Genomic DNA, 27,233 nt, shown 5'->3' with positions numbered 1-27,233 from the left:
AGGTCTTATGTCTTGATCAGTATGCTCCGAGCCCACAACAATTGGCCAAGGACATAATTTGAAAATATAAATAAGAATGTAAAAGGTATAAGAACACAATCATCAATCTCATGCCATAACATGATTCGCCATTGAGTTGGGTTATGTACATTTTTGTCACATTTAGACCCATGTTGATTGCTTTGCAAGTATGTTTCTAGTCCCATACTCGACCCTATAGGTTTGAAACTGTGAATCTCCTTGATAACTCTAAGCATGTGCATGTGGATTGTGTGGCCCATTTTGGGATTTTCATGAATGATGGGGAAAGGGATACTTTTATGGCGTGGAGGTGTTTGGTTGAGATAATGATAATAGTAAAATAATATTTAAATTGGTAGGTTAGATTGGAGAATAAAATCTCTTGATATTAATTTGGATATATATTATAGAGCAATTCGGAGCAAATATGCTTTCCTATAAGATGAAGAAAAACACTTGCTTTGGAAATTTTTATTTAAATATTATATATATATATATATATATGTATGTATGTATTATGTATGTATGTATGTCTTGTACCCGATGGGTAAGATATCATTATGAAGGATTAAAGAGTTGGAGATATAAGTGGGCTGCAATTATCAATAGAGTAGCTGTCACAACTATCTACATCAAATTTAAAAAATTAATATTCAGGTGACTGCAATCCAGTCCAATCATGTATTATCACTTCATATCAATCTTTTGAAATACATTATTTCCTAAGATACACATCATGAAGTTAAAAACCATTCAATCTTATTAATTCAACCACCCCAACGGTCTCATGAATCCAATTAAATCATGAAGTACGAGCTTATTTATGACTTCTTTAATATCATTTCCCAGTAGGAGAGACCTTGATTTGAAGAAATTGAAAAAATGGAAATGGAAAAATAAGTGTTGACGAAAAGAAGAAGAGGTTAGGGGTGGGAGAATTCATATCCATTTCCCCCCCTCTTTTGCTCATTTTTGTTCTTGTTTCTAACCTCTTTGTGGATGTTCACATGCATATTTCTATAAACATGATTTCAAAGTTTTTCATAGCTTCTAATAATACATACCATAAATCAGTTTTTTTTTTGGCTCATCATTTATCCTTTCCTCTTATCTTCTATCTTTCAACAATGCAACAGATGTATTAGACAAAAAAAATAAGGAAAGAGATGCTTGATTTTTAACCCTCTTTTCAAGTCTACTATACTTTTTTTAATCTATTAGTTTTAACACAAGATCGTTGCCCTCTAAACCATTCATATGGAAGAAAGCTAAGCAGAAAGTGCATGATTCTTGTATTTCTCAGGAGTTATTGTTCTTCCAATTACTTCCCATGGTTTCATGCAATGCATTTATCTATTTTGTAATTTTAGTAACTTTAATTATAGTGGGCACAGATGAAGGATAAATTAACTGCTAGCAGCTAATTGTCAAACCAAAACAAAAAAAGAGAGGGGTTTTTGAAGATTGCTACGTTGTAATTTCATAATTGTAAGCAATTCAACTAAAATCATTCATCTAGCATTAGATGGCGAGCTCTTTAGTCCCATCCCTATCAAAAAAGATCTCCTCGGAGCGAGTGACTCTCGTCTCGATGTTCTCAAAAGGGAATTCTTTGACCGGCGGGTGCCAACCGGTAGCTGTTAAACTAGCTCTGGCTTGTTGACTGCTTGACTCTTAGCTTTTTCGTGGGGCATGGAAGGAATTGACCCTGGTCGAGGTAAAGGGAGATAACTTGGTATATCTACTATACGACCATTAATTAAAATATGTCTATGGTTAACTAATTACCTAACTTCAGAAATGGTCAAAGCCATACCCAATCGAAAAAGGATGTTATCCAAACTCATCTCAGGTATGTCCAGTGACATCATCATATGAGAATCCTTGGGCAGTGATGGTCAATTTTCACCCAAGCCAACCTGACCGATCTTACATTCCTACTTTGGTTGCATTTTTGCCGACAATTTGTCAATTTAGCTTAGAGTATGCGCTCTAATCCACAGGCCCAACAAATTTGCCTACCAGCCCATGACCTAACTACAAGGTACAAACAGCCTTTTGAATAAATTCCCACCCTTCCTCTTTTTTTTTCTTTTTTTTTTCTTTTTTTTTCTTTTTTTTTTGAAGCCGGTTGCATTACACAATCGATCAATGGAAACACGGAGGTAGCTTGGAAGAGGATGCATTACACATCACTCTACCAGTATGCCTTGCCACAAAAATGCAACTCAATCGGCTGCACTGTTTCCTGAATTAGACATTAGGTGCACAAAGCAATAAGTGTCTGAGCATTGGCCAGCAAAGAAAAATGGCCCTTGCTTGGTTCTAGTGCTCGCCCAAGAAACCACTATTTTTGAGTCATCTTCTAATATAGTTCTGTCAGCACGTAGGATAGAAACGGCACACACTAGGCTCTCTTATGTAGCCTTCAACTTTGCCTGAGACGGACATATCAAGGAGTGACACTCCATCAGCTTGGACATTCTTAGTTCCCCCATATCTAACTTTGCTTGCTTCCCCTCTTCGTCGCTTCCCTCCTCATCCTCTAACACCCACACCCAAACTCTAGTCTAGATATAGTTCCCCCACGAATTCTGCTCTTGTATTTGATCCGAAATCTCAACCTCACATCATCCTCGTCTTGTATATCTCACCATATATTATACATCATATTGCTTTTATTTGTGAGGTAGTTGTAAACGTGTTGAGAATTCGAGGGCTTTTCGTGCAAATGAGATATTTTTTAGATGGAAAAAATATTGGGCACCTCGACCTTGAACTGAACCGATCTCATTGACCTTGGTATAAACTGAAGTGAACAACTTCGGCCCCATCTGAGGAGCCAATTGACCGAGAAGCCAGTCAGCTGAGAAGCCAATTGACCGAGAAGCCAGTCAGCCAAGGAGTCAACCAGCACGTGCCGATAAGAACTGACAACCCTAGCCATTGGCGGATTCGACAACACTGCAGTTGATATGCAATCAGCATCATATGTCGTCCACGCAGAATGATGCTCACGTCGTAAATGTATGGCTGGTCATTAATGTATGTGGCATCAACTCAGGTAACAACAAAATAAACTATCTTATATAAAGGGACAGTCCGAATGTCCTCAGGTATGATATTATGTTATATCATATTCCGGGATTCTCACTCAGAGGGCTTAACTCTATTGAAATTTCTCCCTTCCATACCATTGCCTCTTTATTATGACTTAGGCATCGGAGGATCCCCGCCGGAAACACTCTGCCAAGTAGATTTCTTATGGATTGTCTTTGGAGGAGATCAATATTGTTGTACCTTAAACATCTCCCTCAGCTTGGTTCTTGCCGACCTCAGGGTCGAGCTGCACTCTAACTTCGGTCCAAAATTCAACGGCAATATTTTCTAATATTATTTCTTTTGATTCGCTTGCTTTCATTTGATTCGGGAGATTGGGTCCGGACAAAGAAGCCTCCATCTACGCTTTGTCATCATGACATCCAAACCTCACACACCGTCCAAAATTGAACCGCATTGCACGTGAAAGAACATCTAATATTCTTTCCGTCCAAGCATTCATTGAATTTAACACGACAAAGGATGTCCATACGATATAGAAGTTGACTGCATGTCTCGGTCTAGCAATTATCCTAAAATCAATTGGTTCAGCCATTGTTGCATCTGATGGTAGAATGTGTGATTTAGAATCCATTGATTGATTGATTATGCCAAACTTAGTCGGCTTTATCAAACTTCACCTTGATTGATTTGTGATTGATTGTGCCAAACTTAGTCAGTCTTACTAAACTTCGTCAACTTTTATTCTATATAAAAACTGCTTCTGTATATTGTAACAGACATGCAGAAATATAATTTTTTTTTTCTCATTTTTTTTCAATATGATATCAGAGCCACCGATCACGTAACCTCCTCTTGTCACTCGTAAATCCTCTATTTCTTCTACCTCTTTTTTTCTCAACAGTATCAATAAAGTATGTAGATAGATTGACATTGCGATCCAAATTCTCCAGCAAAAATATTCGACATCGGTTAGCTGATTTAAGCGATGTAGTTTGAAGGAGAAAGGGATGATTAAAATACTCCACATATTTAGTGCAGATGGAACATAGCAAAGAAAGAAAAACGGTGAAGCTGGATTAGATGGGCTCTATGCCCAAAAGAGACGCAGCTTCTTTCAAGCTGAATTAGGGGGACTAAAAAACTTGACCTCTTGTTAGATGGAGAAGTGGTTCAGTGAGCAGCTTTTAATTAATAAAACTTCATATACTGAACTCAGGCTTTGTCTGAAGAAGTTATTGGCAGTAGAGCTTTTGGAAGTAGAACTATTGGAAGTAGAGTTTTTTGAAATAGAGCTTTTATAAAATGCTATTTGCTGTTTGAAAACTATATTTTTAAAATGCGGTGCCCCTTTAACATGTGTTTGGTAAATAAATTGAGAAAGTACTTTTAGTATGATAAAATGACTATAAAGAACATTGCATAGTATTATACAACAGAGTATAGTATAAATATAACATGTATTAATACATAAATATATGATATAGTATAATGTTATTGTAATGTAATAGAATATTATTATAATATAGTAATATAATATTGTATACGATAACATAATAATTTAATATAATATTAAACTATTTAACATAGTATATCAATGTATTATGATATAATGTAATATAATATTATATTTATAGTATATTATAATAATAAATATATAAAATATTATAATTATTAGTGTAAATTAATTTTTTATCCTTCTGATAACCATTTATCTCTCTAATTTTTGATCCAACTTCAAACAAAAGATTTAAATCTGCGTTGCCGCCGCCGCGAAGTTGTCGTACGCATCGCTCATCTCGTCCACCTTGCTCTTCATTAGCGATGCGATTCTAAGACGAAGGGAGAGGGAGCGGCAGAGGTGGAGGGCGTCGGGGGCGGCGGCGGGGGAGAGGGAGAGGGCCTTGAGGGTGGCGTTGAAGTTGAAGAGGGAGAGGGAGAGGGATGGCTGGGAGAGGAAGAGGCGGCGGGATGGAGTGTTTTGAGAGGAAAAAGAAACTTTTAAATGAAAATATTTTGGTAAAAAAATAGCTCTCGATGCTGCCTAAAAGTGTTTTTTGGGAAAGCTCCAAAATGGAGCTTCTCCTAAAAAATTGTTTTCAGCTTTCTAAAATTTTCACCAAACACTCCTTTTTAATGTAAAAATACTTTTGGAGGATCAGAAAGTGCTTTTTAGCCCTCCAAAAACTCTCCTAACAAGGCCTCAATGACTCAACCTTATATAGGAGATAATGTTTCTACTGCACAATAGACCTACTCATCCTCTTGTTAACAACAACCTATTGTAGTTATATAAGAGCAGAGGTTAGGAAACCAGAAAAATTTATCAAATTATTTTCCTGGCAAGATTGCAAGAAGGGAGTAAAAAATGGAGAATACAAGTATTAATTCATTAAGGTATGTCTAAGCTCTTATCTGTATTGTTAAGAATTATTGTGCAAGTTGTGTGCGCCAATTAGGTACCGACGATATCTTGTGAGGCTTGGCAAATTTTGAACAAAATGTCATCAAATAGACTCGATAATTTCGTTGCATATAGTTTGCCTCATGTTAGATGATGCATTGAATTACAATGATCATGCATATGAATGCTTAAATCCCTGATGGTTTTCAATATCATAAAGATATACAGCTTTAGTGGAACATGATGAAATCAAAGCAATAAATGACGTGGGGACAATTGTCGAAAGTTCCCATATCTCGCCTTGGCTACCTCCACCACCCCTTCCCGCAATCCCACCTATGGAATTTCTTTTCCAAGCTACTCCCAGCAATGCATGGCCGGGCCCTTTATGCTTGTCCCACGGCATGATTTGGGGGAAAACCCAAATGATGGGGTTCATCCTCATGGCAATTTTAATGCTTGCACCAGCAAGGCGATATGACAGGTATTGATGCAATCAAAGTTTTTAAAGTTGGTGGGATAAAGCTATTCCGATTTTTCTATAAAAACCCTTCCCCGATACTTGAAACAAAGGATGTTAAAATGATGGCGAAACAGTCCTATCCTGATATATATATATATATCATTTGGGTATCCTTTTCAGTGTTCCGTGAATCACGGGCTTTATGCTTGTTTTGGTGTTATGCCATTCAACAGCAGCCCCCTCGGAGGTTCCGGGGGTGGAGCCCTCCCGGCACTTGTTAATTAAAAATTCTTGTTCTCCTCTTTATCATCCTTTTTTCTGTTTCCGAAGTTAATTGCAACCGTATTTCTAATCATTTTGGAAGCAAAGTCCTAATCGCTACGCCTCTGGGATAACTTGAATCTGTCTTTGTACTTGGAATTGCTTGAATCCTTGGCTACAATCACACCGGGGGGAGGGGGGTCTTCAAATTTTGGACCTAACACGACGACATTTATCGTGCCTACCGAACTCTTTCCTGCCCTCTTCCGATCAACATGTCCGGGGATCTCATGGGCAGCTGGAAAGGTGGGAGCGATAGGATTCCTTTGGGCTTCTCGGAATGGAACGATGGATGCCTTGATTGCATTGGGTGGGGTTCGTGTTAGCCTAGATGCACAAATATAATTGATAAATTAATAATTAATATTCAAAAACAGTAAATAAGAAGAATAAACTAACAAATAATTAACTTGATAATAGAATAATAAAATAAATAAATGAAAGAAGATGGAATGTCGATCGAAGCAAGCTGACGCGTTGTTTCATAAAAGTTTATGCCCCTCACGTACGGGTCCGCTGGCACAGATCTTCTAGAGATACGATGACCCAGTACGGAACAACGTCTTCTTCGTCAGTGCGCATTCAGGGGAGAAAAAAGAGCATGCTCACGCTTGCAGATAGCTTAAAAGAAACTCAGAAAAATAATTGAAATTATGAGGGAAAGAGAATTTTTTTCCCTTCCCAATGATTCCTAGAGCCCTTTTTATATAGGCTCTTGGAATAGGAAGAATAGAAAATTTTCATTATGTTTGAAATGATCCCTAAAGCCCTTTATATAGGCTCAGGTGCGTCAAAAGAAGCAAACTCTCCTCCCGCAAATTGATGACGTGTTTTCTTGTGCTCCTTTGATCCTGCGGCTTGTTTCATCTTGACCACCCATGCTTTCTTCCTTCTTTGGAGGGTCTCTCCATGATTGCTCTTGCACGTGGATGCATGACATTTGTCTTGGCCTGCTTCCTTTGGAGATCTTTTCATTTGCTCCCTTACTTATGCGCGGATGCTTGCCACTTGACCGTTGACCAAGTCATATATTTGGTTGACCGCGGCTTGCTTTATTTGGCGTGCAGTTTTTAAATTTTTAAATATTTAATTTAATTCAATAATTCTCACCAATTTCTTCGCGGCCGAGACTAAGATGAGGTCTTTGGAGAAAGCCAGCTTAGGGAGAATGGAGGGGAGCTCCAGAGAAATTCATCATGTTCAAGCCACCTCAGTTCCCAACCTCTTCTTCGCGGGCATTCTCCTTTTGAGTTCCTTGTGAGAAAGGAAGGATTGCACCATAGTTTTTTTTTTCCTCATGAAATAGGGAGGCTTTGCGTGTCGGATATAAGAGCTTGTATTATAATAAGAAAGTATATTATGTAATGACAGGGATGCTTTAATGTGCGATATTAGTATTACACGTTGGAGCATCTCCTAAAATGCCTGCATGCGGATCTTCTATGACCCAAGTTACAGAAAAGATGGTAAATTTTTGTAGATTGACCAAGAATCTACTGATTATTTTGGTTGCAAATTATTCGTGCATGCCATATGGCATGTAAAAATTTCGCACCATTTAAATCTCGTATCTCTTATTATACATGCTAACTGATAATTCAAAAGAAAAAACTTTGAATCTCTTATATTTTATTATGTAATTAAAAATTCAACTACTAAAACAATTAACAATCTATGTTTTGCAAAGAGAGTTAAAAGAAAAGTAATAAAATTCACCACGACCCAAAAAATACAACATGGTTAGAGTATCTCATGTTTTTTTTTCAGAGCTCACATTCTTTTCCCTTTTTGTTGGGATCTTTCATGTGCATCATGCCATCTGATAATATGCTAACCGGCTACCAGACCGTAGAAACTTAGGCTGTTAAGTCACCTAGATAATAAGTAAAAAATAATTCAAACTGATAAACTAGTGAATTAAAAAAAATGCTGACTTATAAACAATTGGAGCCCATTATTTATAGTCCTAGTAATATTAACGAGCTACTAGATCTCAAAAATTTAGATTATTAGAGAATAGATCAATAAATTATTCGAAAGCTTGACAGGTTATTTATGTTATTTTTCTATCAAACCTATTGCAATATACCTATATTGCTAGAACATACAAAAGGAGTCAATGCTAGTGCATGTTTATTTATTTTATATTATTGTTAAAAAATATTATCATTTTTGTTCTACACCATCATCTTCTTTTTTTTTTAGCTAAAAGATAATACTTGATCCAAAGTAGCTGGTCCACCCAATGCATCCAATCTCCAACCTTATCATAAATTGGCTGGTGATGCGGGACGAAATAAATCATCCTGCCCACAACAAAAGGGCCACCTAATTTCGGCCCAATAGACACCAACGCTAGCTAGATGGAACCTTGGTCCGGCCCAGAACCAGTCCGACTCCGAAAGTTCCTTCGACCTCGAATATTCGACGACTCGCTCGACCAAGTTTAGGGCGCCTTCTATACTCGCCGACTCACTCGACCAAGTTCGGGGCGCTTTCTATACTCGCTGATTTGCCCAAGTAAGTTCGGGGCGCATCCTATATTCGCGGACTCGCCTCGATCGAGTTCGGGGCGCCCTCTCCAATGATACGCCCCGACTCTCGAGCTCGGAGCGCTCCGCCGAGCACACCTAAGGAACTCGGAGTGCTGGGCTAACCTCAGCCCCGTCAGGTCGTTCTTACCAAATGCATGATACGACCTTTCAATGAGCTCGGCTCTGCCAATGGCCGCACCCATATGCGTGCGCACGCCATCGTATGTGGACGTACATAGCGACGCCGTCACGCCATGTTTTGCTTGCTGGCCCATGACAACCAAGGACAGGACCATGCTACCCCGACCATATCCTGCTACGACTATCAACACCTTACCGTTTCCAAGAACGGACGACACCACACGCCACCAGCAAGCTTTAGCTGCGCGTCATCCGACTTAGAGCCATCCCCTCTCATGATGAGGACGGTCAATACCTCCGCTACCTGGGCCTCTCCACAGAGACTATAAATAGCCCTGTCAGATAACACCTAAGGGACTTTTAGCTGGACCAACTGATTACCACCTTAACTTGATCGTCAAAGGACCCTCACCGGAGATACCGGTGAGGCTTTGTGCAGGTACACTGCCGTGCAGGAGGCCGTTTTCGTCCTTTTCTTCCTCACTCCGACAGCTTTCTTGACTCCTCCGATGTGGTCACCCTCGGGCCAAATTTGAACCACAACAGCTAGGATAAAGAATTTGACAAAAATATATTTTTGTCATAATAACCCTGCAATAGAATAGTTGTTAATTATCAAATAAAAACTATTTTGAAGTATCGATTAAATGAAACCATTTTCTTATTGTTACAATATTTTCAATTCGTAATACGAAATCTAAGGTGACGTCTGTCTTCGGGTGAAAAGAACAATCTTTATTTCTATTATATTTCTTTCATCATTCCTGAATTTCTAGAGTAGCATCCTGCAAAGGGACTCTCTGAAGCGATTATAACGATGATTATGACGTTATGACGCCGTTACGTACCACTTAAAACGTGCTTCGACATTGGAGCGCATTTTATGCCGCCTCCGCCCTCCACGAAGCCTTTGTAGATTCTTCTGCTCTCTCTCTTTCCCTTTCTCTCGCGGTTTTGCAACTCGCACGACGGTTTTATAATTTTTGCCTTGTTTTGGGCAAGGCAAAGCAACAGAGCGAGACGAAACCCTAACCCTCAATCATAACCCTAAAGATCGTGGGTAATAGAAGAAGAGGAAGAGAGGAATGGAGAGCTCGTCTCCATCGGTGCCGTTTCCGCTCCTCCAGACGCCGATCGAGTCCAACTACAGGGCCTGCACGATTCCCTACCGGTTCCCCTCTGACAATCCCCGAAAGGCGACGCCGATCGAGATCGAGTGGATCGATCTCTTCCTCAACTCCGTGACCTCCTTCAGGTCGGCATATCTTGAAATTACTGCTCTCGATCTCCGAACATTTCTTTTTGTTTCAGACTTCTCTTATCTTTAGAGGTCGGATTAAGCGTTAAAAGTGCTATTTTTTTTCTTGGCTGTTTAAATGTTGTTCTTGCATGATATTTTTGTTTTATTGCGTTGATGTTTAAGCGGTGCTTGCATGGACGGCTGAACTAGGCGCTAAGTTTTGATTGAATAATTGTTTTGAGTTATGATCATTTTTCTTTCCCAATTTACCTCTGATCGTTGAACGATATTTTTTTGAAACTTGTTTGGTTGCGAACATTTTTATGGTGATAAAAAGACTCTCTCACGCGTAGAGGGAGAAAAATTTTACAAACTTGACGAAATCTGCTACAAGTACAATTGCAATTCACTGTTTGTAGTGGAAATATCATATCTTGCTCTCAAAACATATTGCAACTGGATACATCAATCTGAATCTTCTTGAAGATAGAGAATTATAAGATTTTATTTGCCAAACAAGGAAGATGACAAATGGTGCGAAGATATGAACATTTCTCTCTTCCCTTTAGATTTGAGCTCCCTAAACCCTAAATCGCATCTTTCCTTTTTCTTGAACTTAGTACTTCAAAATTCTGAGGACGTTGCTTATGACATGTGATGAAGGTTTGTTAGTGATGACGAGTTACTAAAAATTTAAAAAGCAATTGCATTTTATTGTAATTCAAATATGAGCTTAAAAGAGGTTTGTAGTCTTTGTTATGAATTGCTGTAGTATGTAGATGATAGACAGAAATTGGATAATAATGCCTGGCTTTCTTTTCTTTACACGGCAGGTTTCTTTTTTTCTTTCATTTTCTTCCTTAATTTAGAGTGATTAGGGATCTTTATTATGACATTGGTTATCTTTTCACATCAATTCCTTATTTATATTCAGAAACTGATCCCAAATCTGGTTTTTTCTTTCCTGATCTTATCATAGGATTGGATCATGATTTCCCTAGTATTACATTGCAATATATGCGTGATGGTTGCCTCCCATTTACGAGATAAATATTGTTTTTAATAGAAGCTTGACATAGGTAATTTGATCAGTATCTATATTCTATACATGCACTATGATTAGTTAGAAAATAAGCTAGGAAAAACCAGGTCAAATACCACCATCAATAAAAGCAAACCCTTCCATAATAATTTTTTTCTTGTTCTGCCGACTCATTTCACCCTTTACTTATTTCAGTTCCTTTTCTAGCTATTTGATTTTTTCTAGCTATTTGCAGCAGTTGATTGATCGCCCGACACCAGCTGAGTTGTTTCTAGCTGTCAGTTGTTTTTCATTTGTAGCCGCCAATACTATTGTACACTTTTTCTACAGCCAGGCCAACCTAATCAGTTTTTGCCAATAACCACTGGTTGTGTTTGAGTTCAATTGCCTTGAGTTGCCCATTGGGTTTAATGGAGGCGAAGTATGCCTTAGCAAATCAAGCCTATTGTTTTCTAATGGACAGAGGGCTCAAAAGAGTTTGAGGTAGCACATGTTGTTCATAGATATGAAGAGACTAATCATGCAGCTCACTGAACATGAGATAGCATATGCTGTTCACAGATATGAAGTAATGAATTGTACAGATTACTCTTTAGAAGTAGGATTTCCTGGGTTTAGGGACCCAAATAATAAAATTCAAGCGTGACCATAATGGAAGAAGATTCATCTCAGAGCTGACAAACATTGTAAAATCAACTGTCCATTTAGGGGATTTTCCTGTTAATAGGGCACAAAGTCAATGTTAGGAGAGCAACCAGCAGAATTGCATTCATTAAAGCAAAAAGCTAAGTTTTAGGATAATATTTAAGCTTTTTAATTAGCCATTTTGTAGATGAGAATAAACTCCTTGTTCTTGATAAGATGCTGCTTACCAAGACTTGTACGAAACTATTGATGTTCATTTTAATTCTTGCCTTGCTTCATGCTTTATCTGTAAGTAATTCACCTTTATATGATGATGCTTATGGGAAGACATGATGTATGTTATACTTTCTTAACTGGCTTCGATGCAGGCAACGGGCAGAGAATGACCCTACAGTCGCTGATGCCCCTGTTAAAGCTGAAAAATTTGCTCAGAGGTAGTGTTTCATCTTTTGATTCTAGCTTTAGATCTGGTTTTTGTCAAGCTATGTTTCTTTTCAGATATGGTAAATATGCCAGTATGTTTAATATATATTAGGTGGTAGAATTGTTTAGAAATACACACACTTACAGTTGTCACAAAAGTAAAATTTGATAACCATGAAAATATCAAATGATATCCATCCAAGGAAACTATTTTATTAAATATTCGTTTTTTCATTTTCTATGAATTTGAACTCTTAATTCAGCTTTGAGAACCCTATCTTTATCAGATTTTGAATAGCAGAATCTGAAGCTGGTCATAACAGGCAAGTTTTGTTCATGTTATGTGACTTATTTGATTTTCTTGGCTTTTTGAGTGTATTTTTAACATTTTTTTTCCTATGGATCACTCAGTATCCTGAATTCCTGATGCTTTCTGATTTTGTCAGTGATTTATATGTGGAGGTATTTAATTTCAAATCATGATTTTATCTTTTTTTTGATTGTAAATTTCTTAAAGTTTAAAAGTTCAGATGTTTTAGAAAGTATTTGATTGTTAAAAAGAGAAGCTTAAATAATGAAAGAAAAGTTGAGATAACAAAGATAGAAAAATATGATTTTGGAAAATTCTACCCAAAGTAGAAATTTCAATTCCATAATTTTTAGGGCTTTTAGAAGATTCTGTTTGAACAACCAAAATCCAATATTAAAAAACCATGATTTATAATATCAAAAATAATGTAGAGCCATGATATATCATGATTTAGCTGTCCACCCAAACACACCCTTAATAGAACAAGTTTTGTACAGTTTAAATAACCTTTTACTTGGTGAGTTCCATCTATTGCCAAAGGAAATGAAGAAATTAAAGCACATCAGTATTATTTAGAAGTGGAAGAAACTGCTATGTCAAAAAGCATGTACCAGACCAGCAAATTCTTTAGGTTCTCTAAAACTAAGCTTACCATACTAAGATTCTATTGTTTGTTTTTTCTGTTTGCTGAGGATTTGTTGTCATAAAATGCGCGTTCTCCATGTATTTCTGATTGAGAATCTAGATAAATCAGATCTGACATTTCAGACAAGCAATTGAATGTATATGGAAGTGCTCATAGGATTGCATGTCCTGTTTATTGGTGCTTCGAAGAACTACATTTACAATATTTATTTTCCTGGAGATGCTGAAATACTGTCCATAATTATTATTTTTCTTTCTGCTCTCTTTCAGAATGCTGTCTATTACTTCTTTCTTTCTTTCTTTGCTGTTCTTTTGTAGCAATTTTAACTGTTACTACACTTTTGTTTTATTTTTGTAAGTCGAAAAATAAAAGATAAATCCTTAAAATCATCTGATAAAGATTTAAATTTGTATTCTGTGAATTATATACTGCTTGCAAATTGTATTATTTTCACGTGGTCACATTTTCACTGCCAATTGTTGACATATGAATTACTGTCAACTTTATCTGCATCTTATATCATTGGTTTCCTTCTAGCTTTTTGAATCTGTGGTGGTAGGAACAAGGCATTCAAATAAGTGCTAGTTGTAACCTTCTATAATTTTTGATTGCTCTTCTTGTCTTATGGCATGCATGAAGATATGTATGACATATGAATCACAGGCAACTTTACCTGCATCTCATGTCACCGTTTTCCCTCTATCTTTTTGAACCTGTGGCAGTAGGAACAAGACATTCAAATGAAATTTCAAATTAAGTGCAACTTGTAACTTTATCTAATTTAGTTGATCTTCTTGTCTTATGTCATGCATGAAGATACACAGCAATTCTTGAGGACTTGAAGAAAAATCCTGAGAGTCATGGTGGGCCACCAGATTGCACTGTAAGCCAGTTATTGTGTAAATCAATTTGCATGATGCTTTCCTCATGTTTCTATGGTGCTAGCACCTGGTTCTGAATCTCAATAAAGCTAACACAAGCTGGGTCTAATGCTTCCAAGGTAATTTAGCTTCTTTGCAGGCTTCGCGAGCAAGTCCTTAGAGAATTGGGATTTACAGATATATTCAAGAAGGTTAAGGTAAATATTTAGATTTTTTCTTGGAGTGTTGGACATTGTTTTATCTTATCTGCAATAATAATTATAAATTTATAATATCCTAATTATCTGCCTTCAGGATGAGGAGAATGCAAAAGCTATTTCTCTCTTTAAGGATGTTGTGCGGCTTAATGATGCTATTGAAGATGAGGGTAAACGTGTAGAGAACTTGATTAGGGGAATATTGGCTGGCAACATATTTGATTTGGGATCTGCTCAGGTATATTATCTTTTGGATGACAAGAGTGCACTAATAGACACATGTATACACATTCCACACATCACGACCACCAGCTATCTCCCCTTCTTTCCCCCTCCTCGCCCTCTTTTATGTCACTCTTTTTCTCACTTTTTTTCCTCCCCATCACTTTCACTACCTTATCCTCCTCCAATGTCATTCCCCTTGACTACCTATCCCCATGATTATCTCCTGATTCCTCCTTTCATGTTGCCCTTCCACTAGTGCGTAATATTAGTGCCCCAGGGGAGGTTTGGGGGGGGGGAGTGAAGACCAGTTTGTAGGTTGGGGGCAAGCTGGTTGTGAAACCAATGTGGATGAAGTTGGTGGATTGCCACGGTTATAACTGATTTATTCTGGGGAAGAGAAGACCAGGAGGAAGGGAGAAAGTTTTCTTTTTCCTTTTTCTCCTGTTGGGTGGGTGTGGGGGTGGGAGAAGGGTTCTTGGGAGATGTAATGATGTAAGAAGTTGTGTGTGAGTGGGTTGACAACTTATTATAATTTGCCTCGAGCATTAGATGCTTCAATCCAATTGTTGATAGACTAGCAACCATGCACAGAAGCAGATGTACTTATATATATGTTTGTCTGGATGAGTTTTATTGCTCTCTTCTTATAATAGGGATCTCTTACATCTTAGGATTAAGGAAGAAACAATTATTGGATACATCAGATTTGGTTGTTCTCTGCTCCATTTCCTAGTGTGGGTTGACACTGCTGTTTTTCATGCGATAGATTTGTTGATTGTGTGTTGATGTGCTCAAGCATGCATTTCTTTCTCTACTGTATTTTTTCCCCAGAGGACACCATATTATTTTCCTATATATGGAAGGTCTTTGATATATATGTTTCACTAGTAATGTAATACTGGATTCAAAATTTCAAATCTGACCTAAGAAACTGCATAGTTAATGACAAACTCTGAAAGTGGTATGGATCTTGCAACATATGATGTGATGTGAAGTTTGGGTTTTTTCTATGTCATACAGTTATGCTTTATGACTTCCTGTTTCTTTTATTATTTTTTCCCCGGTGATATACATAAGCACTTCAGTATTTGAACTGGGGTATATGTACAGATGGACCAACACTTTAAGCTTCTCTTATCATAAGGAAGAACTCATTATATAGTTTTTATGTTGCAGTGCAATGTAGACCTTACTAGTGCAGGCTAACAAAGAAAGCAAGGTTGCTTCTCCTTTCTGCTAAGGTTCTTCAGTCTTTCAATTCCTGATGATCTACCACCACCTTAACAAAATAACTGCTAGTGTATCTTCCAGTCAATGGTTGGCAAGCTAAAAGAAAAGATGCCACACAAATCTTATCTTAATGACAGCATTCCTTGCCAACCTGATAAGCACATCAGGCCACCTTTAGCAGATTTTGTTTGACATCTTTAAAATTAAAAACTTATGAGCAAGCTAAGTCTTGTAGGGAAAATGCTGGGGTGAATGTGTGATGACATCTTATTGAAGATGGCATTGGAGCCTAAAATTTTGGTGCTTAGAAATTACTTTTATAGCTAATTCCTCAACATCTCTTTAAGCTTTTATAAGCCTTTTCCTCCATTTCTAATAAGAATGAAAGCAAATTATGTGAAGAGTTGCTGCTAATCAATCATATAATTTGTCCACATGATTTTCAATGAAACACACGAGAGAAACCAACAAATAAAATCTTGCAAATTGATTATTCATCACTGTTTGCAATTAAAGTCTCTTCAAGCTCCATCCTTTGCAAGAGATTTGTGCATTTGCTTTCCTAGAAATGTTTGTATCTTGAAAGCACGATCCCTCCACAAAATTTTGAAATTTTCAGTACATCTGCTGGATAAAAACTCCTGTTTTTCTTCCATCAGTTTAATGGAATAATTAGAATACCTGCATTGAGGAGAATCCCTTCAAAACCATTGTGGAAAATTCATCAAATGTTTAGGAATCACTAATTTTGTTCAAACTTGGATCTTTAAATTTCATTCACCGAGTTTGCTCATCCAATTTCACTGTTATAATTTTTGCTTTCGTCAAGAAGTGCATGATTTTCCTAAATTACCGAGGAAGGTACTCTTAAGGGTAAATTTAATCTTACATGATGGTGCGCAGAACATTTCCTCAAGAGGTCTGCAGAAGAAAATTTTCATCGAGGCCTATTATGCATGACATATAGTTCAGATGGCTGCTAGAGGACATATTCATCACATGAAGCATGCCATTTTATCTTCCTGAACATGCTAATGCAGTATGTCTTTGCAACTGCAACTCAAAGTGTGCCTCGATTCATTAGATCTCTTAACAGATTCTTTTTGATGTCTTTATTCTTCAATAGTTCACATTTTGTAGTCCAATCATTTGAATTATATATGGAGAATTGGAGATAATCTCAAAAACTGTGACATTTACTTTCTTTGTTTTTTGGACACATCTTGGGTTGATGCAGAATTTGATTTGACACACCTTTTGTTCTTTTTGTTTTTCATAATTCTTGAAGCTTGCAGAGGTTTTTGCGAAGGATGGTATGTCCTTTTTGGCAAGTTGTCAGAATCTTGTCCCTCGACCTTGGGTTATTGATGACTTGGATGTGTTTAAAATGAAATGGATTAAGAAGTCCTGGAAAAAGGTAAGCCTAATTTCTTGTTTCCACAATTCTCCTATTCCACTTGTTTGATGGTGTCACCTTGTAGCACTTTAGATCAATTTGGGATTTTCTTATACTTTGAGCATGGTTGAATCATGCTCTTCTAATCAATTTGTTATTATTTATATAACCAGTCGAATGAGGTTTTGTCAGCTATGTGTATTTACTTCCTAGTGTATCTGTGGAAACAAAATCCATTTGAACAATAAGTGCGTCCTGAAATCAACTTCTGCTACAAATGGTCGTGGCTTTAACCTCATGGTTAAGTTTAACTCCTGTTAATTATACTGCCAATCCTACATTAATTTGAGCATTATCACTTTGAGCAAGGTTCATGGTTGCATCACTTTTTTTGGAATCGAATTGTTAATATTATCCTAGGGAACCACATAACATGGAGCATCTTTCCAGAGTCTACAGGCTCTAAATTTGGTGCACCTACAAGGATCCATGCCGAATTGTTATGTTCCTGAAATTCCCTCAAATTCTGGCATGACAACAAGCGTCTTTTTTTGTGTATGACAGGCTGTCATTTTTGTAGATAATTCTGGTGCAGATATCATACTGGGTATATTGCCATTTGCAAGAGACTTACTCCGCCGAGGAACAAAGGTCTATCTCTCCACCAATCAGTCTGTTTTGTATTTGTAATGAAGATGAAAGAATCACCCCTTTTTTTGTGTGTGTGGTTAAATTTAGAACCTTCTTTTTGCTTATACCAGTTATTTAGGTAGCACTTTCTACTTGTAATTTTTGCTGTGGCAATACTTGAGTACTTCTGGAGATATTTATGCACCTTCATGTTAGCAACAAAAATTTTATAATCTCTCACCTTAAAAAAAAAAGAGCAATCCTTTAATAATTGAATCCAATGAAGAACTTCATTGTCCTTTTATATGGTTTTTTGACTGAATTGACATTCTTTACAAAAACTTGACACACAGTACTCTGCCTAGTTTAATGCTTAATCTTTCATTCTCAGCTGGTTTAGTTTGTTCATGCTTAAGGTTTTTTGTGATTCTTCACTTCTGTTAATGCATTTCTCTTTGCTATTCTAATTTCACATACTATTTATGTCAATATCTTTTATTGTAAAATCTGAGTTGTACTGGGTACTTGACATTTATGTCTTACCCAACAATAAGGGATCATTTGAATGAATTTCACTATTCATTTCTAATAAGGGCTCTATATATATGATCACTGGCACAGCTTTTCCAAATCCTTACAATTTTCATTTCTGCTATCATAGCCTTTTTTACCTCCTATCATATACTTTCCGCAATTAGTCTGCAAGGTTTCTGGGCCCCCTTCAATATTTGATGCACATAACCATTTTATGTGGCTTTATTGGTCTTACTCCATTTGAGTATGCTAGATATTAAATTTCATAGTTTTACAATGCATCCACCTCGGCTTATCCCAAACATCTGCTTTTACATGCTTGCTTAGAAATGATTTGATTCTCAAAAAGACAAACAAATGAAATGAGATGTCTTCATGGACTATAACAACAGTTATAAGGAAAAAATAATGTAGGTCTTACCATATTAACTAGATCAACAGTGACCTGGACTTCTGCCTGGTTCATTTATCATGGCTTTATATATCTATCCTTGTATGGAACTAATTTGTTACTAACATTATGCCAATCCACAAAAATGTCAGTGTTAATGACTCACATTGTTGCACAATGACATGAGCGGACATCCAACTGATTCTTGTTGAGAGATGAAGGTTTCTTTGGTTTGGAGTGGTGAATGTGCTCATGGCATGGAAGGCTGATGCTGTTTTCACCTGATCAATGAAATGGCATTTGATTGTGCCCTCCTTTTTGACAATATTGTCTTTCAGGACAATAAAGTAGGTAGTTTTATGCTACAGAAAGTATCGCACTGATCTGGAAGTCAGCCTTTTGATATTGAAATTGCTGGTGTTCAATATCAGTGCCCTGGGATTTGCCAAAGACTTTCATGTTAAGGGCTCCTACCTCCCCTATTCATATTAAGATGGCTACAGCTGTGACATGCACTGGCATGGATTGCAGTTGGGAAAATCTTAGAAAGAACCTAAAATTCAGTCTGTTGCTCATGCTCTGACCCTTCCTTGTGCAGTTGTGGTACGTCACTTCCTAAATTGCAGGCATAACTTTTGCCCTCTGTTATGCAGTCATGATGGATAATTCTGTCAATGTCCTCGTAGTTTTACAGACAAAAACATGCAACTTACCTTTTCCTATTCCCATCTATAGCAGACACTCAGTTATTTCTTAACAACAGCTTTACTTTTTTTTTTTTTAAACAACAGCTTTAATTTTTCTGTTACTTATTTCTTAACAACAGCTGTACTTTTTTTTTTTTTTTATGTTGATGCAGGTGGTTCTAGCAGCTAATGACTTGCCTTCAATCAATGATGTTACATATCCTGAGTTGATTGAGATTATTTCAAAGGTTGTGGAGATTGCATTCATGTCCAAAATTGTCACATGTGAGTAGATCTAATATTGATGTTTCTGATGACATGTTATCAGCTGAAGGATGAAAACGGGCAACTTGTGGGTGTTGATGCATCTGGTCTTCTTGTTGCGAATTCTGGCAATGATTTGCCGGTAAGAAGATGATCATGGTGCAATTCTCTATTTATATCGTAGGCTTTACAAACTTAACCAGCTAGTTAAGGTAAATTTTTTTCACATTGTCTGATCCGAGTTCTATGGCTTCTAGGTCATTGATCTTACAAGTGTCTCACCAGAGCTAGCATATCTGGCGAGTGATGCAGACCTAGTCATATTGGAGGGAATGGTAAACTATGTTGTTGAGAAGTATTGTTGGGCTGAGGGGAAATTTAGCACTTTTATGATAACAATTTAAAATTTGAATGATCAAGTAATAGAATCTCATGTTTAAATGCCATTTCCTTTTCTGCATGCAGGGAAGGGCGATAGAGACTAACCTTTATGCTCAAATGAAATGTGATTCAATCAAGATTGGGATGGTATCATTCTGTAGTGTGATATTTTTTTTTTTTTATATTACTTGCGAAATCGTGCTATGGTTAATAAAGGGTCAACAAATTTAAGGAGCCCAATTTAGCTGATTCTTTTTCCTTTTTTCTTTATTCTCCAGGTCAAGCACCCAGAGGTTGCTCAGTTCTTGGGAGGGAGGCTTTATGATTGTGTGTTCAAGTACAATGAGGTTTCAAATTACTGAGGCAGCTTTAAGACAATCATTTTCTTCTATTTTTCTTGTGTGCAACTCGCGTAAGCTACGTAATCTACGCATCAAGGTTTTCACTCTAAGCATACAGGAAAAGAAAGGCTGGCCAGGCCCATGACGGACAAATAATTATTTATACTACTTCGCAGTGTAATAGGGTCAGATTGCTTTACAAATAAAAAGAGTAGGAAAATTGTTTTGTATTTGGACGGAGAATATTCCAAGAATGCTTTAATGTTACAAGAATGCAGCCATACATGTATGTCAGCTTCAAAATATACATTGTAACAGATGAATTTTACCCTAGAATTTTACAGTTCCAGTTTAACATAGGTGCATTTTTTCTCTGTTTTGTTTTTCGTTCCAGTATTATTAATATGTTTGACTTCATTCCTGGTAATTATCTGATATGGATCACCAGTGAAATGGTAGATGAATGGGACATTTGGCAAATAATAGCTGTTTGAACAATATCTTAATAGTGTTTGTATCGGCGCATTCTATGGTCCTTGTAGAACTGTACCTTATAATTAGTGATATCTATCTCATGCTTTCATGGTCGGTTCAATGAATCTTGTATTCTCGTTCTGCTTTCATTTGTTAAGATTGTGTCTTGTTGTTTTGTTCTATATTTTTACATAGTCTATTAGCTTTTCAGGCATTGGATCACCAAATCTTTAGTTTCTGTTATGTTTGTTGCATGCATCCAACTGGCTTGGACCCAACACCCAGCAAGAGTAAAGCTGTACCCACCAACCATTTGTAACGTTCTTTTACTTTTTCACTCTTTTAGTAAGTACCAGACAACTGGACAATAAAAGAAATTTAGAGTATGTGAATGTTTATGATGTTTCATAATCTTATCATTTAATTAGGCTTCATTTGGATGTACTGCAAATTCACGACGTTTTATGTGATATATATATATATATATATATATATATATATATATATATATATATATATATATATATATATATATATATATATTGAAAATTTACAAGTCAAAATATTGGGATAATAGGTGCTTTGCAATGAAATTCAAAGAGTGCTAGTGCAGCAAAATCCCTCTAAATTCCACAATTATGACTCGGAGTATGTTGATAAATGCAACAACATCGATGGGTTTCTGGATATTATCCCTGCCAATGCCCTCGGCTGCTCATTTCTTATTCATGATACTTAATGATGTCATATTTTTTGAACTTACAGGTCATGCTATGCGATAATAGGTGCTTTACATCCAATCGAAATTCATGGTCTGCTGGTGCAATAAAATTCATCCCATAAATTCTAAGATTACATCTGAGAGCAAGTGGAATGTAGATAAGATTTAATAATCTCGATAGGGTTATGGAGAATCATCCTTGAGAGTAAACTTCAGCTTCTCATTTATTTTTTGTAGGATAAGAAGCCATCTTGTTTATACCACATAGCCCTTCAGGTTTCCCTACGTTCCTCTTCATCCTGATGTACCCTTTCTCTCCCCATTTCGGTCCCCATGAGTTCTTCACGATGATGTAGTCTTGGCCCGTGGACGATCCATAGCCAACAGCCGTCACTCCGTGATCCAGCTCTGTACCACAAGGTCCATCAAAAACCCCCTGCAATCCAGTGCCTCTCTTCAGCACATTCCTACGAAGAAAAGGGTTACAAATCTAACGAAATCTCTAAATCACTGCGAGTCTTACCCCTCTGTAGAACTGGAAGTCCCTGCCAGAGGCTTCTATGGCAACACTAACAGGCTGATGGGCCAATGCTTTGAGCAGGCTCTGTTCGCTGTTCACCGGCACATCCTGATAGCCGCTGATGGTTGCGACTCTCTGATCAACCTGAAGACAACAAAACAAGAGATATTGTAACCATATAAGTAACTAAAGGACTGCTTTCCTTCATGACAGAGAGAGCTGAGTGTTCTGTGGATCACCCTCTTTTCCTCACAGATGCCCTCCTCCATGAGGTAAGGATAGTCTTCCTCAGTGTGGAGTCCATTAGCAACGACGAACGCAAAGGCGTAGTCCATCAACCCCCCATTGCACCCGTTGTTGAATATTTTGTCGCAGTCGATCAGCTCCTGCTCAGAAAGCGACGTCAAGTTCCCCGTCACAATCTGGTTTATGCCCTCCACTGCCGCCACCGTCGAGAAAGCCCAGCAACTCCCTGCATGTCCACGGTAACGTACTTCATCTTTTTAGTTACGAGCCAGATTTCCAATACCTTACATAGATGTTGTAGCATATAAAGATCGACTGTGGTGATAGTAGCTCTTACCACAAGCCCCTTGGTTCTTCACTTGGGTCACTGCTCCCTTCTTTCTCCAATCCACCGACTTGGGCAAGAGCATGAGATTCTCATACACAAACGGCTTTGAGGACTTGGATGCGGCATCCCTTCCACTTGGCAAGTGAGGCTTCAGTCCAAGATACTTCTCCTTAAACTCCTCATGGCTCATGTCTGCAAACTCATTCAGCCCCAGCCAGTAGCTGCTCTTCTCCTTGTTTGTCTCATCGATGTGCTTCAGATTGTCTTTGAAGATCTCAAACCTCCTCAGTTTCTCTTCGAGGTCTGCATAGGACTTACTGTGTTTAGCCATCCAGGTTTCGAAGAGATCGATCAGCCTCCCTTGCGATGTCAGGTCCTCTTCCGAGTAGCCAACGATGGAGAAATCTTTAGTCACCGCCGAGCATGCAACGAGGCAAAGAGAGAGAAGAAGAAGGGAGAGCTTCATGGACTCCATGGAAGAGAGATTTTCTTTGTATGTGAGGTGCATGGAAGATTGGCCTTCATATATAGTTTTGTCTATTTTGTTGCTTGCAAGCAAAGCACTTGAATTGTTTGGGGCCTTTGGGCTCGAGCATACTAAGACTTAAAGCTTAATTTATGAGAAGTCTGTAGCTTCAAGCATGCATCTATTAAATTATAATTTCGGTTACAGAGGGACCTAAGACCTGTTCTTAAGGGAGATGGTAATAGTTTGTTCCATGCTTCCATATATAATTCAACCATCACTCAGTTCTCGTATACCACAAGGTTTAGCATCAAGCAACATCTGCCATGAGAGAACGATGAGACTGCCCTTGGTCCTGCGATCAATCAATGGCTATTTTCACCTAAACAGTAGTCACCACTCGATATACTATCAGTACAATTCGAGCAGATAAAGTTAGCTGGCTGTTATCACAGTTTCCTTCTCCTGAATCATACTAGAAAAGAAAAGCTATGCGGTCATCAGGTCTTTTACGTGGTTCCATAGCTGAGTGCCTGTAATCAAAGGGTTGAGAAACTTCTGAACACTGGATAAGTAGATCCCTGGGCCTAATTCAGCATAAGCCATTTCAGTCACAGGCGTTAGAAGCTACCAAAAGGAGCTTGAGAAGCTACAAAGTAATGTGACTCATGTTACGAATAACTTAATCAGGATTTGAACTCACGAACATTGATTGAAACAGGGAAAAGATGCAGGGATTTCACATGTGCCTGAAAAATTAAAAATTACGAATAGCAGCACCTGCAGGGTACTTTAGCTATTAGTGTATATAATAAGCCTTATTGGCTACTCATCATGTAATATACTTTAGCTTTTGACATTAATAAATTGGGTGGCGATGCCTCCCTTACCTACAAAAATCAAAAAATAAGCAACCCCTAAAATAAGCAAAAAGCTATGTTGTTTTAGGTAGATGCTCAAACTAGATGCAACTCAAAAGACTTGTTCGTAAGCAGACATTCTACATTGTGCCACATTGACTCTTGCATCCCCAATTCCTGACCCTTTTCTTGCTTCCAGCGTTGAAAGCACTAGGAACAACTACCATGACAAGTTGAAGTGTCATTGTAGCCTAAATTATTTTTCCACTATTGCCTTGTTTGAATCTAGATAGAGGTAAACTTGCACGAAATATCTTTGATTTTTCTATGAATACTATTGTACCTCAAATCTTTTTGTAGCACCTCTTGAACTGCTGAATCCTGCTGCTTCATGCAAACAAAGGGTACTCCAAACACCGAGAAACCTGACTCGGCAACTAACAGAAGCTTTCTTCCAGAGATAATCCTATTACTTTTTAACTAGATTCAATAGAAATTACATTTGAAATCATCCAAGTTCTTTGAAACAAGCAACAGAAGCACTGCCAACCGAAGTTAGGTGAATCTTTTATGGAACTCATTCAAAGGAACATATCCAGACATCATCTTTTGATATAAAAAAGGGGCAAAGTCTACTTTAAATGGCAGTTGGTGTGGAGAAAAACAAACCAGCTCAGTTACACCAAAACCCGCCAGCATAATGTGGACAACTTCCTGAAGGCCTTCCTCCAAGGTTCCTCATTTTTCAGGGCTTGGTTCTAACAATTACATGTAAACAACTCAAAGTCATGATAGGACTACAGAAGTCTCTGATTCGGGCCAAAACTAGGATTATAAAAGTCCTTCAGGCAATGATGGACTACAAAAGTATGGTCGGTATAGTGGGGGCTATGAAGGTCCAATGGCTCAACATATGGTTTCAAATAAACCATTCAATATACTACAAAGATTATTAAATGGATTTGTTACCCCCCAAAAAAGAAGATTAAATTGATAAAACATTGGAGTGTCCATGCCAAAGCTTTACCTTCAAACATTGGTGGGGGATATGCCCCAAGTAAGGTGTCTAAAACAATTTACCTGCCATGCCCATCAAGATCATAAGTCCACCCATCAATGTAATAAACTAGTGAAGTTCATAAAGGTATGGTTTCCAATCATAAGGTTATATCATGCCCATGAGTCACATCATTTTATAAGTCCTAGTGAGCCAATTTTACACTTGGTCGGAAGCACCCGCAAAGGGTTAAATATAACATTAACAAGGACAATGATGAACCCTCCATGGGAGGGTACGGATGAGCAAACCAATAATATAATTCAACCCAAAGGTGGACAGTTCCCTATGTCAGTTCACCATCTTCAGAGCCTGTTGTGCTCAAAAATCGAGCACAACAGGCTCTAAAGGCCCATGAGCCAATAGCTCGATCCAACAGCTCTCTCCTAGTCCTAGCACAACTCTGGTAATGTATTAGAAGTGACAATTTACCCTGCACTTTGGATACCCGACCTAACCCGACTCTAATGAGATGGGTTTTATCCAACCCACATCAGATCTGGAGTAGGTGTAGGCAATGGTAAAACCCACCCCAAATCCGACCCGGATATATATATATATTCGGACTCACCTGAGACTCTACCCGCTCCGCCCCATATTATTGCAGCCTACCCGACCCATATCCAATCCATTGCCGCTCCTAGAGTATACCCCAATGAGATAGTCTGAGAAGAAATAGAGGAGAGTTTAGAAATTGGAGCACAATCATTGCCAGGTTTAGAGTACCCACGGCGCCCTCGCCTGACATCTATTCTCAGCCCCCCCCTAAACCCTCAAGAAAAAGGAGGTTAAAAAAAGAAAAAGAAGAAAAGACATCAACTCCCAATTCGTTTCAGAAAATACCAAAACACATGCAAAGAGATCCGCATCCAATTGGCATGAATTGCTTTTCCAAATAGATGCTCTAGCAGCATTTTTTTTTTCTTTTTGTTGAGGGAAAGATGTTCTGGCACTTTACAACACAAATTTTTATACTTCTATTGCATTCTTAGTGGAAGAAAGAAAGAAAATAGAAACAAAGAAAACTTTTATTGCGCCAATCTACCCCATTACTGATGCAATCTTATACACTACCGGCAGAGGATGCAAGAAGATGGAAATCTCAAAATCAACCAATGCCACAAGGTTCTTTCCCCTCAAATCGAATCTCCTTGATGAGAAACACTTAAAACAGGCAACCGAACTTTGCTTGCATTTACTAAAACCAAAATATCTGGTGACTTTCAAAAGATAGTGATCGACTGAAAGTATGAAACTCGACATTAAACTTAGTCCTCATTCCCTATCCAACCTCGACGAACAAGGTGATGAGGCATATCAACTGAAAAGATTGCGCAACACCAGAATCTTGGATTAAAAATTTTACATATATGATGTACGACTACTGTTGGAGAACTAACAATATTTCACTCGAAACTATATATAGAAATGATTGATAACTTAGTTGCAACATAATTGTGCGACCTTTTTGTGTTAAGCTAGTATTACTTCAAAGAAGAACTCTAGAGTCACCTGTCCTGTTACCACTCAATCCGTGGGTCTTATGTGCACAATAGTTGATTGGCTGAATTATACTCGAAGCTGGCTAGCCATCCATTCCCCTTGTAGCATATGTGAAGCTCAAGAAATTAAACTTTTTTTTTCTTTGAACTTAAAAATATATCCTCTGCGCTCTCCTAGAAAACCAGTATTTTCCTTCATTTAACAAATCAAACAGAAGAATATCAAAAACCAGCCACCAACTACTAGCTCAATTAACCGGAAAAAAAGAAGAAAGAAACACCAAATACCCAGAATAAATACAGATGAAAATTAGAAGAACTTTTGACATCGATGGTCCGAATAGTTCCAAATTCAGACTAAAGAAATGTCACTATGGATCCTGAAAAAGATCAGTAGCCAAGCATTCTTAATGTCACGTCCCAACCAACCCACATGAGCCAAGTACGGGAGTTGACTGAATATCCCGTAAGACCGGACCTTGTGACATATGCAAGGCATCAAGAATCATATAGTAATTAATAGTGCCAACAATATAATTAGATATCCTTCAACTAAATAATAGGCTATGACTAATATCAGAGTAGCTAGAATCCTCAGATACAGAATTAAATACCTAACCAAGAAATCCAGAATAATAAACTTTCCATCAAAG

At 37.7% G+C, this 27,233-nt stretch overlaps 2 protein-coding genes across 2 annotated transcripts; one reads left to right on the top strand and one right to left on the bottom strand.

The window, feature by feature from the left end:
- Positions 1-9,687: 9,687 nt before the first annotated feature.
- On the top strand, positions 9,688-20,780 carry LOC103713976 (damage-control phosphatase At2g17340-like). The gene is made up of 12 exons (XM_008801046.5): positions 9,688-10,199; positions 12,240-12,305; positions 14,067-14,133; positions 14,260-14,328; positions 14,426-14,566; positions 17,072-17,200; positions 17,744-17,830; positions 19,594-19,668; positions 19,749-19,826; positions 19,942-20,019; positions 20,150-20,212; positions 20,344-20,780. The coding sequence occupies exons 1-12, from the start codon at positions 10,030-10,032 to the stop codon at positions 20,425-20,427; spliced, it is 1,107 nt and encodes a 368-aa protein (XP_008799268.1). The 5' UTR covers positions 9,688-10,029; the 3' UTR covers positions 20,428-20,780.
- A 792-nt stretch (positions 20,781-21,572) lies between these two features.
- On the bottom strand, positions 21,573-23,635 carry LOC103713967 (cysteine protease XCP1-like). Its single transcript, XM_008801035.6, has 4 exons — positions 22,705-23,635; positions 22,361-22,593; positions 22,125-22,265; positions 21,573-22,037 (listed from the first exon to the last, which is right to left on the bottom strand). The coding sequence occupies exons 1-4, from the start codon at positions 23,201-23,203 to the stop codon at positions 21,822-21,824; spliced, it is 1,089 nt and encodes a 362-aa protein (XP_008799257.3). The 5' UTR covers positions 23,204-23,635; the 3' UTR covers positions 21,573-21,821.
- Between the last annotated feature and the right edge of the window lie 3,598 nt (positions 23,636-27,233).

Source organism: Phoenix dactylifera, chromosome 11 (assembly GCF_051530095.1).
Source record: "Phoenix dactylifera cultivar Ajwa chromosome 11, Ajwa_hap1_PhDact_Kaust_v1.1, whole genome shotgun sequence".
In the NCBI taxonomy this organism is placed as follows: domain Eukaryota; kingdom Viridiplantae; phylum Streptophyta; class Magnoliopsida; order Arecales; family Arecaceae; genus Phoenix; species Phoenix dactylifera.
This window is presented reverse-complemented; position numbering and strand designations above follow the sequence as displayed.